The sequence below is a fragment of the Brienomyrus brachyistius genome, unplaced genomic scaffold (assembly GCF_023856365.1).
Source record: "Brienomyrus brachyistius isolate T26 unplaced genomic scaffold, BBRACH_0.4 scaffold63, whole genome shotgun sequence".
Lineage (NCBI taxonomy): Eukaryota > Metazoa > Chordata > Actinopteri > Osteoglossiformes > Mormyridae > Brienomyrus > Brienomyrus brachyistius.
The window spans coordinates 868,791-880,943 of record NW_026042338.1 but is presented as its reverse complement, the minus strand read 5'-3'; the positions used below and the strand labels follow the sequence as shown (position 1 = coordinate 880,943).

The following is a 12,153-nucleotide window of genomic DNA, read 5'->3' as shown; positions in this document are numbered from 1 at the left end:
TAAATTCCTGTTTGAATCTGTATCTAGGTTAACAAAGAATCCTTCAATGTTAAACTCACAAGTCCCAGAAGCTCTTAGGAGTGATGACTTTATTGCGTTTTTTAATAATAAAATAACTACTATTAGACATACCATCACTAGCACGCCCACAGCTGCACACAACCACCAATCTTCTGTTAGTACTAGTGCTATTAGTACTAATGATAACACCTTTGAATGTTTCTCTCCTGTAGTGCGGACAGAACTCCTTAAGTTAATTTCCTCTGGCAAACCCACTACTAGCCTTGTTGACCCAATGCCCACCAGTCTACTTAAGGAAATCGCATCACTGATTAGCACTACATTGTTAAACTTGTTAAACTCATCTCTTAGGCTTGGATATGTTCCTATATCTTTTAAAATGGCTGTTATTAGACCTATCCTAAAGAAGCTAAATCTTGAACCTAGTGACTTAGGACACTATAGACCCATCTCAAATCTTCCCTTCATTTCTAAAATTCTGGAGAAAGTTGTTGCTCACCAGCTGTCTTCCTTTCTTCAAAAAAATAATGCTAACAAACTATATCAGTCTGGTTTCAGACCCAATCATAGCACAGAACCGGCCTTAGTCAAAGTCATGAACGACTTGCTTACGGCTTCCGACCGTGGCTGTATATCGTTATTATTCTTACTGGATCTAACTGCAGCATTCGATACTGTAGACCATAATATTCTTCTGGACCGGCTGGAAACATTGATTGGCATTAAAGGGACAGCACTCCTGTGGTTTCGTTCCTATTTAACTGATCGTTACCAGTTTGTCCATGTAAACAATGAGTCATCCAAAGCCACTAAAGTAAGATGGGCAAGGAATTTCCTCATGTTAAATACAGAAAAAACTGAGGTTCTTTTAATCGGTCCTAAGGATGCTCGTAATAAGTTTGTAAACCCCAACCCTAGCGGCCTCCCTACTCAGTTTAAAACAGTGGTCAGAGATCTTGGTGTCCTGGTAGACTCCGACCTCTGCTTCAGTGCTCACATAAATGGCATTACCAGTACAGCATTCTACCATCTACGGAACATAGCCAAGCTTCGGAAGATGCTTTCCTTTCAAGATGCAGAGAAACTAATACATGCCTTTATAACTTCCAGATTGGACTACTGTAATGCCCTCCTTTCGGGTTGTCCATCTGGATCCCTACATAAACTTCAGTTAGTACAAAATGCAGCAGCCAGAGTTCTCACAAAAACTAAAAAATTTGATCACATTAGCCCTATACTGTCCTCCCTGCACTGGCTACCAGTCAAATCTAGGATTGACTACAAAATACTGATATTAACCTACAAAGCTCTGAATGGCCTTGCACCACAATATCTTAATGATCTTCTGGTCCCTTACAACCCTTCTCGCCTGCTTCGATCACAAGGAGCAGGATATCTATTAGTTCCTAGAGTAGACAGGACTACGGCAGGCTGCAGAGCATTCTCTTACAGAGCTCCGCAGCTGTGAAATGGTCTCCCGGCGGATGTGCGGGATTCAGGCACACTCTCGCTATTCAAGTCTAGATTAAAAACGCACTTGTATAGTTTAGCGTATAGGAAACCTAGTTCTAGTTCCAGCTAGTCGCTCACTCCCAGTTAGACTAACAGTATGAGGTGAAGAGCTGGGTGGGGATCGGTGTCCTTGGCTTTGGATAAACTGATGCGTCAGTGCTGTCACTCTAGCCTTACACTAGAGTGTTGATGTTCAGGGAGTCCCCATGCCTGTGTTCCCGCCTGTCTCTCCCTCTTTCTCATGCTGCTATAGCCAGATCTGCCGGAGCCTAGATGAATATTGCACTCAATCATTTTGTTTGCACTGCCTCTAGTTTCCTCAACTCTGGCTAATACACTATTTTCTTACTTCCTCCCCCACCCCTTCTGGGGTGTGCTGTCTGGAGAACCATAACATCGAGGAATTTATGCTTCTGCTGCCTGCAAGACCACTACCTCCACTTCCGGCAACTACCCTCCAGCCTGCCTGCCCTTGGCTCATGGATGCCTCTCCTTCCTCCCCTGCTGCTGTGCCACTGTTGATCTTGCCATCATGCATTAAGCACCCCGTGCCTGCACCGGTCTGCCCCTGCATCGAGATTGAAATTTCAACCCCTGTATTAGCTTAAATTATATAATCTTGTTTTGTTTGACTCTTCTGCCGGCCCCTGGAGGATGGGCCCCCCCTTTGGGTCTGGTTCCTCCCAAGGTTTCTTCCTCTTAGGGAGTTTTTCCTTGCCACCGTTGCCTTTGGCTTACTCACTGGGGGGTCTTTACGTGGCAGAAATGTAAAGCGCATTGAGACAATGTAATGTTGTGATAATGCGCTATATAAATAAAATTGCATTGCATTGCATATGCTGAAGGGGAACAGTGTTGACGGACGTCTCCTAAAGTCCACTGTCATCTACAGACTTGTGCGTGTTCAGCTCCAGGTTGTACTGACTGCACCAGAGTACCAGCCGCTCCACTTCCTGCCGGTATGCAGACTCATCACCATCCTGAATGAGTCCAATGATGGTGTCGTCTGCAAACTTCAGGAGTTTTACAGCTGAGTTCCTGGAGGTGCAGTCATTGGTGTAGAGGGAGAAGCGCAGTGGGGAGAGGACACATCCTTCAGGGGCACCAATACTGAGGGACCGTGTTTCAGAAGTGACCCCCCCAGCCTTACTTGCTGCTTCCTGTCTGTCAGGAAGCTGGTGATCCACTGGCAGGTAGTTGGTGACACGTTGAGCTGGGAGAGTTTGGAGGAGAGGAGATTAGGCACAATGGTGTCGAAAGCCGAACTAAAGTCCACAAAGAGGATCCTGGCATAAGTTCCTGGACGGTCGAGATGTTGCAGGATATAATGCAGCCCCATATTCACTGCATCATCCACCGACCTGTTTGCCCGGTAGGCAAACTGCAGGGGGTCCAGCTGGTGTCCTGTAATGTCCTTCAGATGGGCTAAAACCTGGCGTTCAAAGGATTTCATGACCACAGACGTCAAGGCGACAGGTCTGTAGTCATTCAGTCCTGTGATGGAGGGTTTCTTGGGGACGGGATAATGGTGGAGCGTTTGAAGCAGGAGGGAACTTCACACAGCTCCAGGGATCTATTGAAGATGCGGGTGAAGATGGGAGCCAGCTGATCAGCACAGGTTCTGAGGCAGGAGGGGGAGACACCGTCTGGTCTGGGGGCTTCTTGGATTTCTGTTTCTGGAAGAGCCGGCTCACATCCGCTTCATGTATTCTGAGTTCCAGGGGGGAGGGTAGGGGGATGATAGGTGTGATGGAGGTCATTGTTTTTGTGCTGTACTGTGTAGATGTAGTTTGTTTAAGTACATCTGCCCTCCCCTGGTATGCTGGAATATCACTGCTGTATGCAGTGTACATGCACCCACTGTAGGCATCTACGTTCACTGACAAATATAGTATGACCAGAAGCTTCCGCGCACAACTGTCCACAGCCCCAAAGCAGAAGTATGAATTAGCCCTGGGTTCCTGTGCAGTAAAGATGAGTATTCTGGGATGGGTATTCTGGCATTGATTTTGGTGTTTTACAAGCCTGGATGGGTGTATAAAAAGGATAGATAGTATGGAAACATTACACTGCTCACAAACTAATGCAACAAATTGGCTAACTGTATTGTAAAACAAAATCTGAATTAATTATGTTTATGATGAAATCACCAACGGTGATTTCAAGATTAGCAATTTTTCACCCGTTATTAATAATATTTTAGATGTTTAAACATCCATCCATCCATCTTCTACCTATTTTCCGGGTCATGTCGTGGGGGCAGCAGTCTAAGCAGGGAAACCCAGACTTCCCTCCCCCCAGCCACTCCCAATCCCCAGGCTTTTCGAGGCCAGCCAAGAGACATAGTCACCAGGGAGGTGTCCAGGAGGCATCCGAAGCAGATGCTCGAGCCACCTCATCTGGTTCTTCTCAATGCGGAGGAGCAGCAGCTCTACTATGAGTCCCTCCCGAATGACCGAGCTCCTCACCCTATCTCTAAGGGAGAGCCCAGCCACCCTGCGGAGGAGCAGCAGCTCTACTCTGAGTCCCTCCCAAATGACCGAGCTCCTCACCTTATCTCTAAGGGAGAGCCCAGCCACCCTGCGGAGGAGCAGCAGCTCTACTCTGAGTCCCTCCCGAATGACCGAGCTTCTCACCCTATCTCTAAGGGAGAGCCCAGCCACACTGCGGAGGAAATCCATTTCGGCCGCTTGCACTCGCGACCTCATTCTTTTGATCATTACCCACAGCTCATGACCATAGGTGAGGGTAGGAACGTAGATTGACTGGCAAATCGAGAGCTTTGCCTTTTGGTTCAGCTCCTTCTTTACCATGACAGACCGATGCAGTGCCCGCATTACTGCTGACGCCGCACCGATCCATCTTTGGATCTCCCACTCCATCCTTCCCTCACTCGTGAACAAGACTCCAAGATCCTTAAACTCCTCCACTTGGGGGAGGACCCCCTCCCCGACCTGGAGAGAACACTCCACCCTTTTCCGGCTGAGGACCATGGTCTCAGATTAGGAGGTGCTTATGCTCATTGCAGTTGCTTCACACTCAAATGCGAAGTGCTCCAGGGAGAGCCGAAGGTCACGGTCTGATGAAGCCAACAGAACCACATCATCTGCAAAAAGCAGAGATCTAATCCTGAGGCCACCAAACCGGACACCCTCAACGCCCTGGCTGTGCCTAGAAATTCCGTCCATAAAAGTCTAGTCAGAACCTCACAGCCTCACACACCAGCTCAGGCTCCTTCTCCAACAGAGAGGTGATATTCCATGTCCCTAGAGCCAGCTTCTGCAGCTGAGGATCGGACCGCCAAGGTCCCTGCCTTTGCCCACCATCCAACTCACACTGCACCCGACCCCTTTGGCCCCTCCTATGGGTGGTGAGCCCATTGGAGGGGGGACCCACGTGCCTTCTTCAGGCTGTGCCTGATGTGATAGAAAATTCTTGATTATGCTAATCAGTAATGAATAATGGAATATAAATAATTATGCAAAATGCATTACCTAATCAGTAATTAACAATTGAGTTTATAATGTGTTGTTGATTTACCTATAATGATTGAAACAATATAATCTCACTTGAATCAGTCTGATGTATCAAGCACAATGTACTAATGCAAGCTTGCTTACTGTAAGTAAAGGGATTTCTATTTTCTATGAAGGAACTAACGTTTGCCATAATGCAGCTTGCTCAGCAAGGGCCCGGGTCAGCATGACCTGGAAGTGAGATAAAAGTAATTGGGTAATTGGATAAATTTAACTCGACTCAGTATGAAACCGCAAAGGAATTTCTGTGCTGATAAGCAAGATCCATTTCTTTGAACTGTCTGATGACGGCATTTTTTTGCTATAAGAGATGTATGCACTTGTTGTTCGAGGAGCAGAACACGAGACGCATGATTGCTGAGTGTCTGTTCCCTTTGAGCTCATCGAATAATAAAGTTCTGTCAAACACTTAAACATCGGACTTCGAGAAATTTCCTCCACACCGACCAGGCCCCATGGGTAAAGGCCTGGCTCTGGGAGGGGGGGAGGACAGTGACCCGGGGGAGGGAGAACGTGAATCCATGTTTTTACTCATCATAAGGGGTCTAATGAGCCGCAGTTCGTCTGCTTCCTCACCCAGGACCTGTTTGCCTTGGGTGACCCTACTAGGGGCATAAAGCCCCGGGCAGCTTAGCTCCTGGGATCACTGGAACACGCAAACCCCTCCACCACCATAAGGTGTCGGCTCCAGGAGAGGATGTTTATACATATAATTATTTATAAAAGAATGTGGCATTCGAATTTTGCACTAAACCTCTTTACTATGTGTAATTCTACACATGGAATATAATAGAATGGAGACCCAATTCATCAGTTTGATGTAAAAATGCTGAGTACTCAATATTGTTTATTTATCTATGTATCTACTTACCCTTCATGTTCACAGAGGCCCCAGCAGGAATCATCTGGTCTGGATCAGCAGAAAAATGGATGGATCTGCTTCTGAAATGCGCCCCCCTGTGGGGTGTAACAGAAAGAGCGCTGAGAGGTAACAGTGTTACAGCTGACTAGCATGCATGTCTCTCTGGGTCTATAGTCAGGCCATAACATAAAAGTAAACTGGGCTCCTAGCTAGGGCTGGCTCAGTGGGCAGCACTTTTATATGTGTAGCTTAATAAAAAGACCTCGCCATCTTCTGTCTTCACCGTCTTCTTCCACAAACAGCCAGTTCTTTTATACTAGAGGCGAGCAACAGACCATCCCTCCTATACAAAATGGCCACATAACAAAACTAAACAAACAAACAAAAACATATATAAACAGGTAAAAAGGAACATCAGTCAAGTCTAGTTGGGGAGGTTTTTAACGATCATACTAAAAGTTTCATATAATATCTAAATTTTAGATGAGACAATTTCCTTAAAAGCTGACTGTAAATAAGTCTGTTTACATCAAGAGCTACAAAGCATATCAAAGTACATGAAGGCAGAGCAGAAGGCTAAACAGCAGTGTGATACCGTCCCCATTGTATGAATTATATTTATACCATGAGGGTTTGTTTCCTCTCGCTGCCCACAGTGTCCTGATGGAGAGATCAGACTCCCCTGTACCCAGCTGTGTTTCCACGAAGAGTGACTGGTCAGTGAAGCAACGAATCAGAATCTTTGAGGGATCTCTTCCTACAAATGAAAGGTAAATGTGCATTTAAACAAACACTGTTAATGACATTCAGACTCTCAGTCAAATGGCACAGAGACACATACAAGCTATGAGGAAATAACATATTCATAATGAATGCAGCAATTTTTACCTTTAACAGATTCCATCACCTTGAGATTTCAAACAAAAGTTTTGTCTGTATTCTATATAAATAACATCTGAGGTAAATGGATGAGGATTACTGTAAATCCTGAATTTCTGGAAGCTGAAATTGGAAGTTATTTAATCGCAAAGTGGATTTTAAATTTCAGTCCTCAGCACAGAGCTGGAAATAAACTGGTTTGCCGCTTTCCCCCCTGCATGTCCATTAAAGAATAACTCAACAATGGATTGTCGTCTCGTAAGACGGATGTTTCTGTTTTGATGATAAATAATTTCACTCTCATGAATTCATTAGATTATACTCAGACGAAGGCTTTAGTTTAACATGTTTAATCAAAATGTGTAGCTTGAACAATAAACTACTATCATCAGACAAAAAAAGAGAAAGACTATTGGTTTTGTCACGATCGTCTGGGAAATGGGTGAACGCGCTGGCAGACGAGCGGGCAGTAAGCAGGCGAGCAGGCGTAAGCAGGGTGAACGGGGATTTATTAAACGAGACAGGAACAGGAAACATCTCACGCTGACTGACATCAATGACAGACAAGGGAAACCGGGGAGACCAGGACTTAAATACACAGGACTAATCAAAGTAACTAGACACACCTGGGTACAATCGGGGAAGTACACGTGGGTAATCAGGGGGCGTGGCACACACGAGGAGCGGACGACCTGGGCATGACAGGTTTCTTTGCCAAAGGTGACGTTTAAATCCTTGCTGATTCAGATCATAATTAATGTGACACTGTAGTGGTTCTCATCCCCTGAGTATAAAATAAGATGATTTGTTGATTCCTGGGTTAAATTCTCTTGCGTTCAGCAACAATGTCCACAGATACAAACATACAATGTAAAACAAAGACAACGTGCAAAGACAGCAGATATAGTGCAAGTGAGTAAACATTTATAGAAGTAAACAAAATGTCTGTAAGTTAACAAGTTTAAGAAGTACACAGTGCATAATGGAAAAATCCTGAAAATACAATATTGTTCAATAAATACATATAAATAGAAATATATGTTATTTATATGATTAAAAACAGAGAGCAGCTTTTACCACATTAAAAATGGGACGTTAAGGCTGACTGTGGGGGCTGCACATCGACAGCAGGCATTGTGGTGTCTAACGGCAGCAGGCAGGAAAGATCCCCAGTAGCGCTTCTTAGCTCACGGTGGGGGAATGAGCCGGTGGCTGAAGGTGCCCCAAGATAGCGCCCCCTGGTGCCTCGACTGGGTTATGGACCGGGCCAGTGGGACCAGTGCCCTGGGGCCTCAGGACATTAGAAGCTGTGAGTGGCAACATTTATAGCGCAAGCCATGAAATGCGCCCCCCTGTGGGGTGTAAGAGAAAGAGCCCTGAGAGGTAACAGTGTTACAGCCCACTAGCTTGCATGTCTCTCTGGGTCTATAGTCAGGCCATAACATAAAAGTAAACTGGGCTCCTAGCTAGGGCTGGTCAGTGGGCAGCACTTTAATATGTGTAGCTTAATAAAAAGACCTCGCCATCTTCTGTCTTCACCGTCTTCTTCCACAATCAGCCAGTTCTTTTATACTAGAGGCGAGTAACAGACCATCCCTCCTATACAAAATGGCCACATAACAAAACTAAACAAACAAACAAAAACATATATAAATAGGTAAAAAGGAACATCAGCCAAGTCTAGTTGTGGAGGTTTTTAACAGTGATGCTAAAAGTTTCATATAATATCTAAATTTTAGATGAGACAATTTCCTTAAAAGCTGACTGTAAATAAGTCTGTTTACATCAAGAGCTTCACAGCATATCAAAGTACATGAAGGCAGAGCAGAAGGCTAAACAGCAGTGTGATGCCGTCCCCATTTTATGAATCATATTTATACCATGAGGGTTTGTTTCCTCTCGCTGCCCACAGTGTCCTGATGAAGAGAGCAGACTCCCCTGTACCCAGCTGTGTTTCCATGAGGAGTGACAGGTCAATGGATCAACGACTCCACTTCAGAGAGGGACCTTTTCATACAGGTCAAAGGTAAGTTTGCATTTAAACAAACACTGTTAATGACATTCAGACTCTCAGTCAAATGGCACAGAGACGCATACAAGCTATGAGGAAATAACATATTTATAATGAATGCACCAATCTTTACCTTTAACAGATTCCATCACCTTGAGAATTTAAAAGTTTTGTCTGTATTATATATAAATAACATCTGAGGTAAATGGATGAGGATTACTGTAAAACCTGACTTTCTGCGAGCTGGAATAGGAAGTTATTTAATGACAAAGTGGATTTTAAATTTCAATCGCAGCACAGAGCTGTAAAAAACTGGTTTGCCTGTTTCCCCCCCCCCGCATGTCCATTAAAGAATGACTCAGCAATACTGTAGATTGTCAACATGTGAGACGGATGCTTCTGTGTTAATAAATAATTTCACTCATGAATCCATTAGATTATACTCAGACTAAGGCTTTAGTTTAACGTGTTTAATGGAACAATGTGGCTTGATAATGAGGCAGGATCATCAAAAAAGAGAGAAAAACTATTGGTTTCTTTGCCAAAGGTGACAATTAAATTTTGCTGATTCAGTGCAAAAATAAGTAAACATTTTTAGAAGTGAATGAAATTTCTGTAGGATAACAAGTTCAAAAAGTACACAGAACACAAAGAAAATATCCTGAAAATACCATATAGTTCAGTAAATAAATATAGATAAAAAATTTTAAATGGTTAAAAATGGGATGTTAAGGCTGGCTGTGGGGGCTGCACATCGACAGCAGGCATTGTGGTGTCTAACGGCAGCAGGCAGGAAAGATCCCCAGTAGCGCTTCTTAGCTCCCGGTGGGGGAATGAGCCGGTGGCTGAAGGTGCCCCAAGATAGCGCCCCCTGGAGCCTCGACTGGGTTATGGACCGGGCCAGTGGGACCAGTGCCCTGGGGCCTCAGGACATTAGAAGCTGTGAGTGGCAACATTTATAGCGCAAGCCATGAAATGCGCCCCCCTGTGGGGTGTAAGAGAAAGAGCCCTGAGAGGTAACAGTGTTACAGCCCACTAGCTTGCATGTCTCTCTGGGTCTATAGTCAGGCCATAACATAAAAGTAAACTGGGCTCCTAGCTAGGGCTGGTCAGTGGGCAGCACTTTAATATGTGTAGCTTAATAAAAAGACCTCGCCATCTTCTGTCTTCACCGTCTTCTTCCACAATCAGCCAGTTCTTTTATACTAGAGGCGAGTAACAGACCATCCCTCCTATACAAAATGGCCACATAACAAAACTAAACAAACAAACAAAAACATATATAAATAGGTAAAAAGGAACATCAGCCAAGTCTAGTTGTGGAGGTTTTTAACAGTGATGCTAAAAGTTTCATATAATATCTAAATTTTAGATGAGACAATTTCCTTAAAAGCTGACTGTAAATAAGTCTGTTTACATCAAGAGCTTCACAGCATATCAAAGTACATGAAGGCAGAGCAGAAGGCTAAACAGCAGTGTGATGCCGTCCCCATTTTATGAATCATATTTATACCATGAGGGTTTGTTTCCTCTCGCTGCCCACAGTGTCCTGATGAAGAGAGCAGACTCCCCTGTACCCAGCTGTGTTTCCATGAGGAGTGACAGGTCAATGGATCAACGACTCCACTTCAGAGAGGGACCTTTTCATACAGGTCAAAGGTAAGTTTGCATTTAAACAAACACTGTTAATGACATTCAGACTCTCAGTCAAATGGCACAGAGACGCATACAAGCTATGAGGAAATAACATATTTATAATGAATGCACCAATCTTTACCTTTAACAGATTCCATCACCTTGAGAATTTAAAAGTTTTGTCTGTATTATATATAAATAACATCTGAGGTAAATGGATGAGGATTACTGTAAAACCTGACTTTCTGCGAGCTGGAATAGGAAGTTATTTAATGACAAAGTGGATTTTAAATTTCAATCGCAGCACAGAGCTGTAAAAAACTGGTTTGCCTGTTTCCCCCCCCCCCCGCATGTCCATTAAAGAATGACTCAGCAATACTGTAGATTGTCAACATGTGAGACGGATGCTTCTGTGTTAATAAATAATTTCACTCATGAATCCATTAGATTATACTCAGACTAAGGCTTTAGTTTAACGTGTTTAATGGAACAATGTGGCTTGATAATGAGGCAGGATCATCAAAAAAGAGAGAAAAACTATTGGTTTCTTTGCCAAAGGTGACAATTAAATTTTGCTGATTCAGTGCAAAAATAAGTAAACATTTTTAGAAGTGAATGAAATTTCTGTAGGATAACAAGTTCAAAAAGTACACAGAACACAAAGAAAATATCCTGAAAATACCATATAGTTCAGTAAATAAATATAGATAAAAAATTTTAAATGGTTAAAAATGGGATGTTAAGGCTGGCTGTGGGGGCTGCACATCGACAGCAGGCATTGTGGTGTCTAACGGCAGCAGGCAGGAAAGATCCCCAGTAGCGCTTCTTAGCTCCCGGTGGGGGAATGAGCCGGTGGCTGAAGGTGCCCCAAGATAGCGCCCCCTGGAGCCTCGGCTGGGTTATGGACCGGGCCAGTGGGGCCAGTGCCCTGGGAACTCAGGATATTAGAAGCTGTGAGTGGCATCATTTATAGTGCAAGCCATGAAATGGGCCCCCCTGTGGGGTGTAAGAGAAAGCCCTGAGAGGTAACAGTGTTACAGCCCACTAGCATGCATGTCTCTCTGGGTCTATAGTCAGGCCAAAACATAAAAGTAAACTGGGCTCCTAGCTAGGGCTGGTCAGTGGGCAGCACTTTAATATGTGTAGCTTAATAAAAAGACCTCGCCATCTTCTGTCTTCGCCGTCTTCTTCCACAATCAGCCAGTTCTTTTATACTAGAGGTGAGTAACAGACCATCCCTCCTATACAAAATGGCCACATAACAAAACTAAACAAACAAACAAAAACATATATAAATAGGTAAAAAGGAACATCAGCCAAGTCTAGTTGTGGAGGTTTTTAACAGTGATGCTAAAAGTTTCATATGATATCTAAATTTTAGATGAGACAATTTCCTTAAAAGCTGACTGTAAATAAGTCTGTTCACATCAAGAGCTACAAAGCATATCAAAGTACATGAAGGCAGAGCAGAAGACTAAACAGCAGTGTGATACCGTCCCCATTGTATGAATTATATTTATACCATGAGGGTTTGTTTCCTCTCGCTGCCCACAGTGTCCTGATGAAGAGAGCAGACTCCCCTGTACCCAGCTGTGTTTCCACGAAGAGTGACTGGTCAGTAAAGCAACGAATCAGAATCTTTGAGGGATCTCTTCCTACAAATGAAAGGTAAATGTGCATTTAAACAAACACTGTTA

The 12,153-nt window shown here is 44.0% G+C and overlaps 1 protein-coding gene across 4 annotated transcripts in view; it reads left to right on the top strand.

The window, feature by feature from the left end:
- Nucleotides 1-12,153, top strand: part of LOC125725217 (NACHT, LRR and PYD domains-containing protein 3-like) — a 457,448-nt gene that overhangs the window by 18,213 nt on the left and 427,082 nt on the right. Inside the window, exons 2-4 of one of the 4 annotated variants that reach the window (XM_049001944.1) lie at nt 5,956-6,057; nt 6,588-6,701; nt 12,011-12,124. In XM_049001944.1, the coding sequence (XP_048857901.1) occupies nt 5,996-6,057; nt 6,588-6,701; nt 12,011-12,124 (290 nt within the window). In that variant the 5' untranslated portion in view covers nt 5,956-5,995. Of the gene's footprint in view, nt 1-5,955; nt 6,058-6,587; nt 6,702-8,722; nt 8,837-10,366; nt 10,481-12,010; nt 12,125-12,153 lie in introns of all 4 variants that reach the window. The other 3 variants (XM_049001941.1, XM_049001939.1, XM_049001942.1) reach the window with 3 other exon arrangements.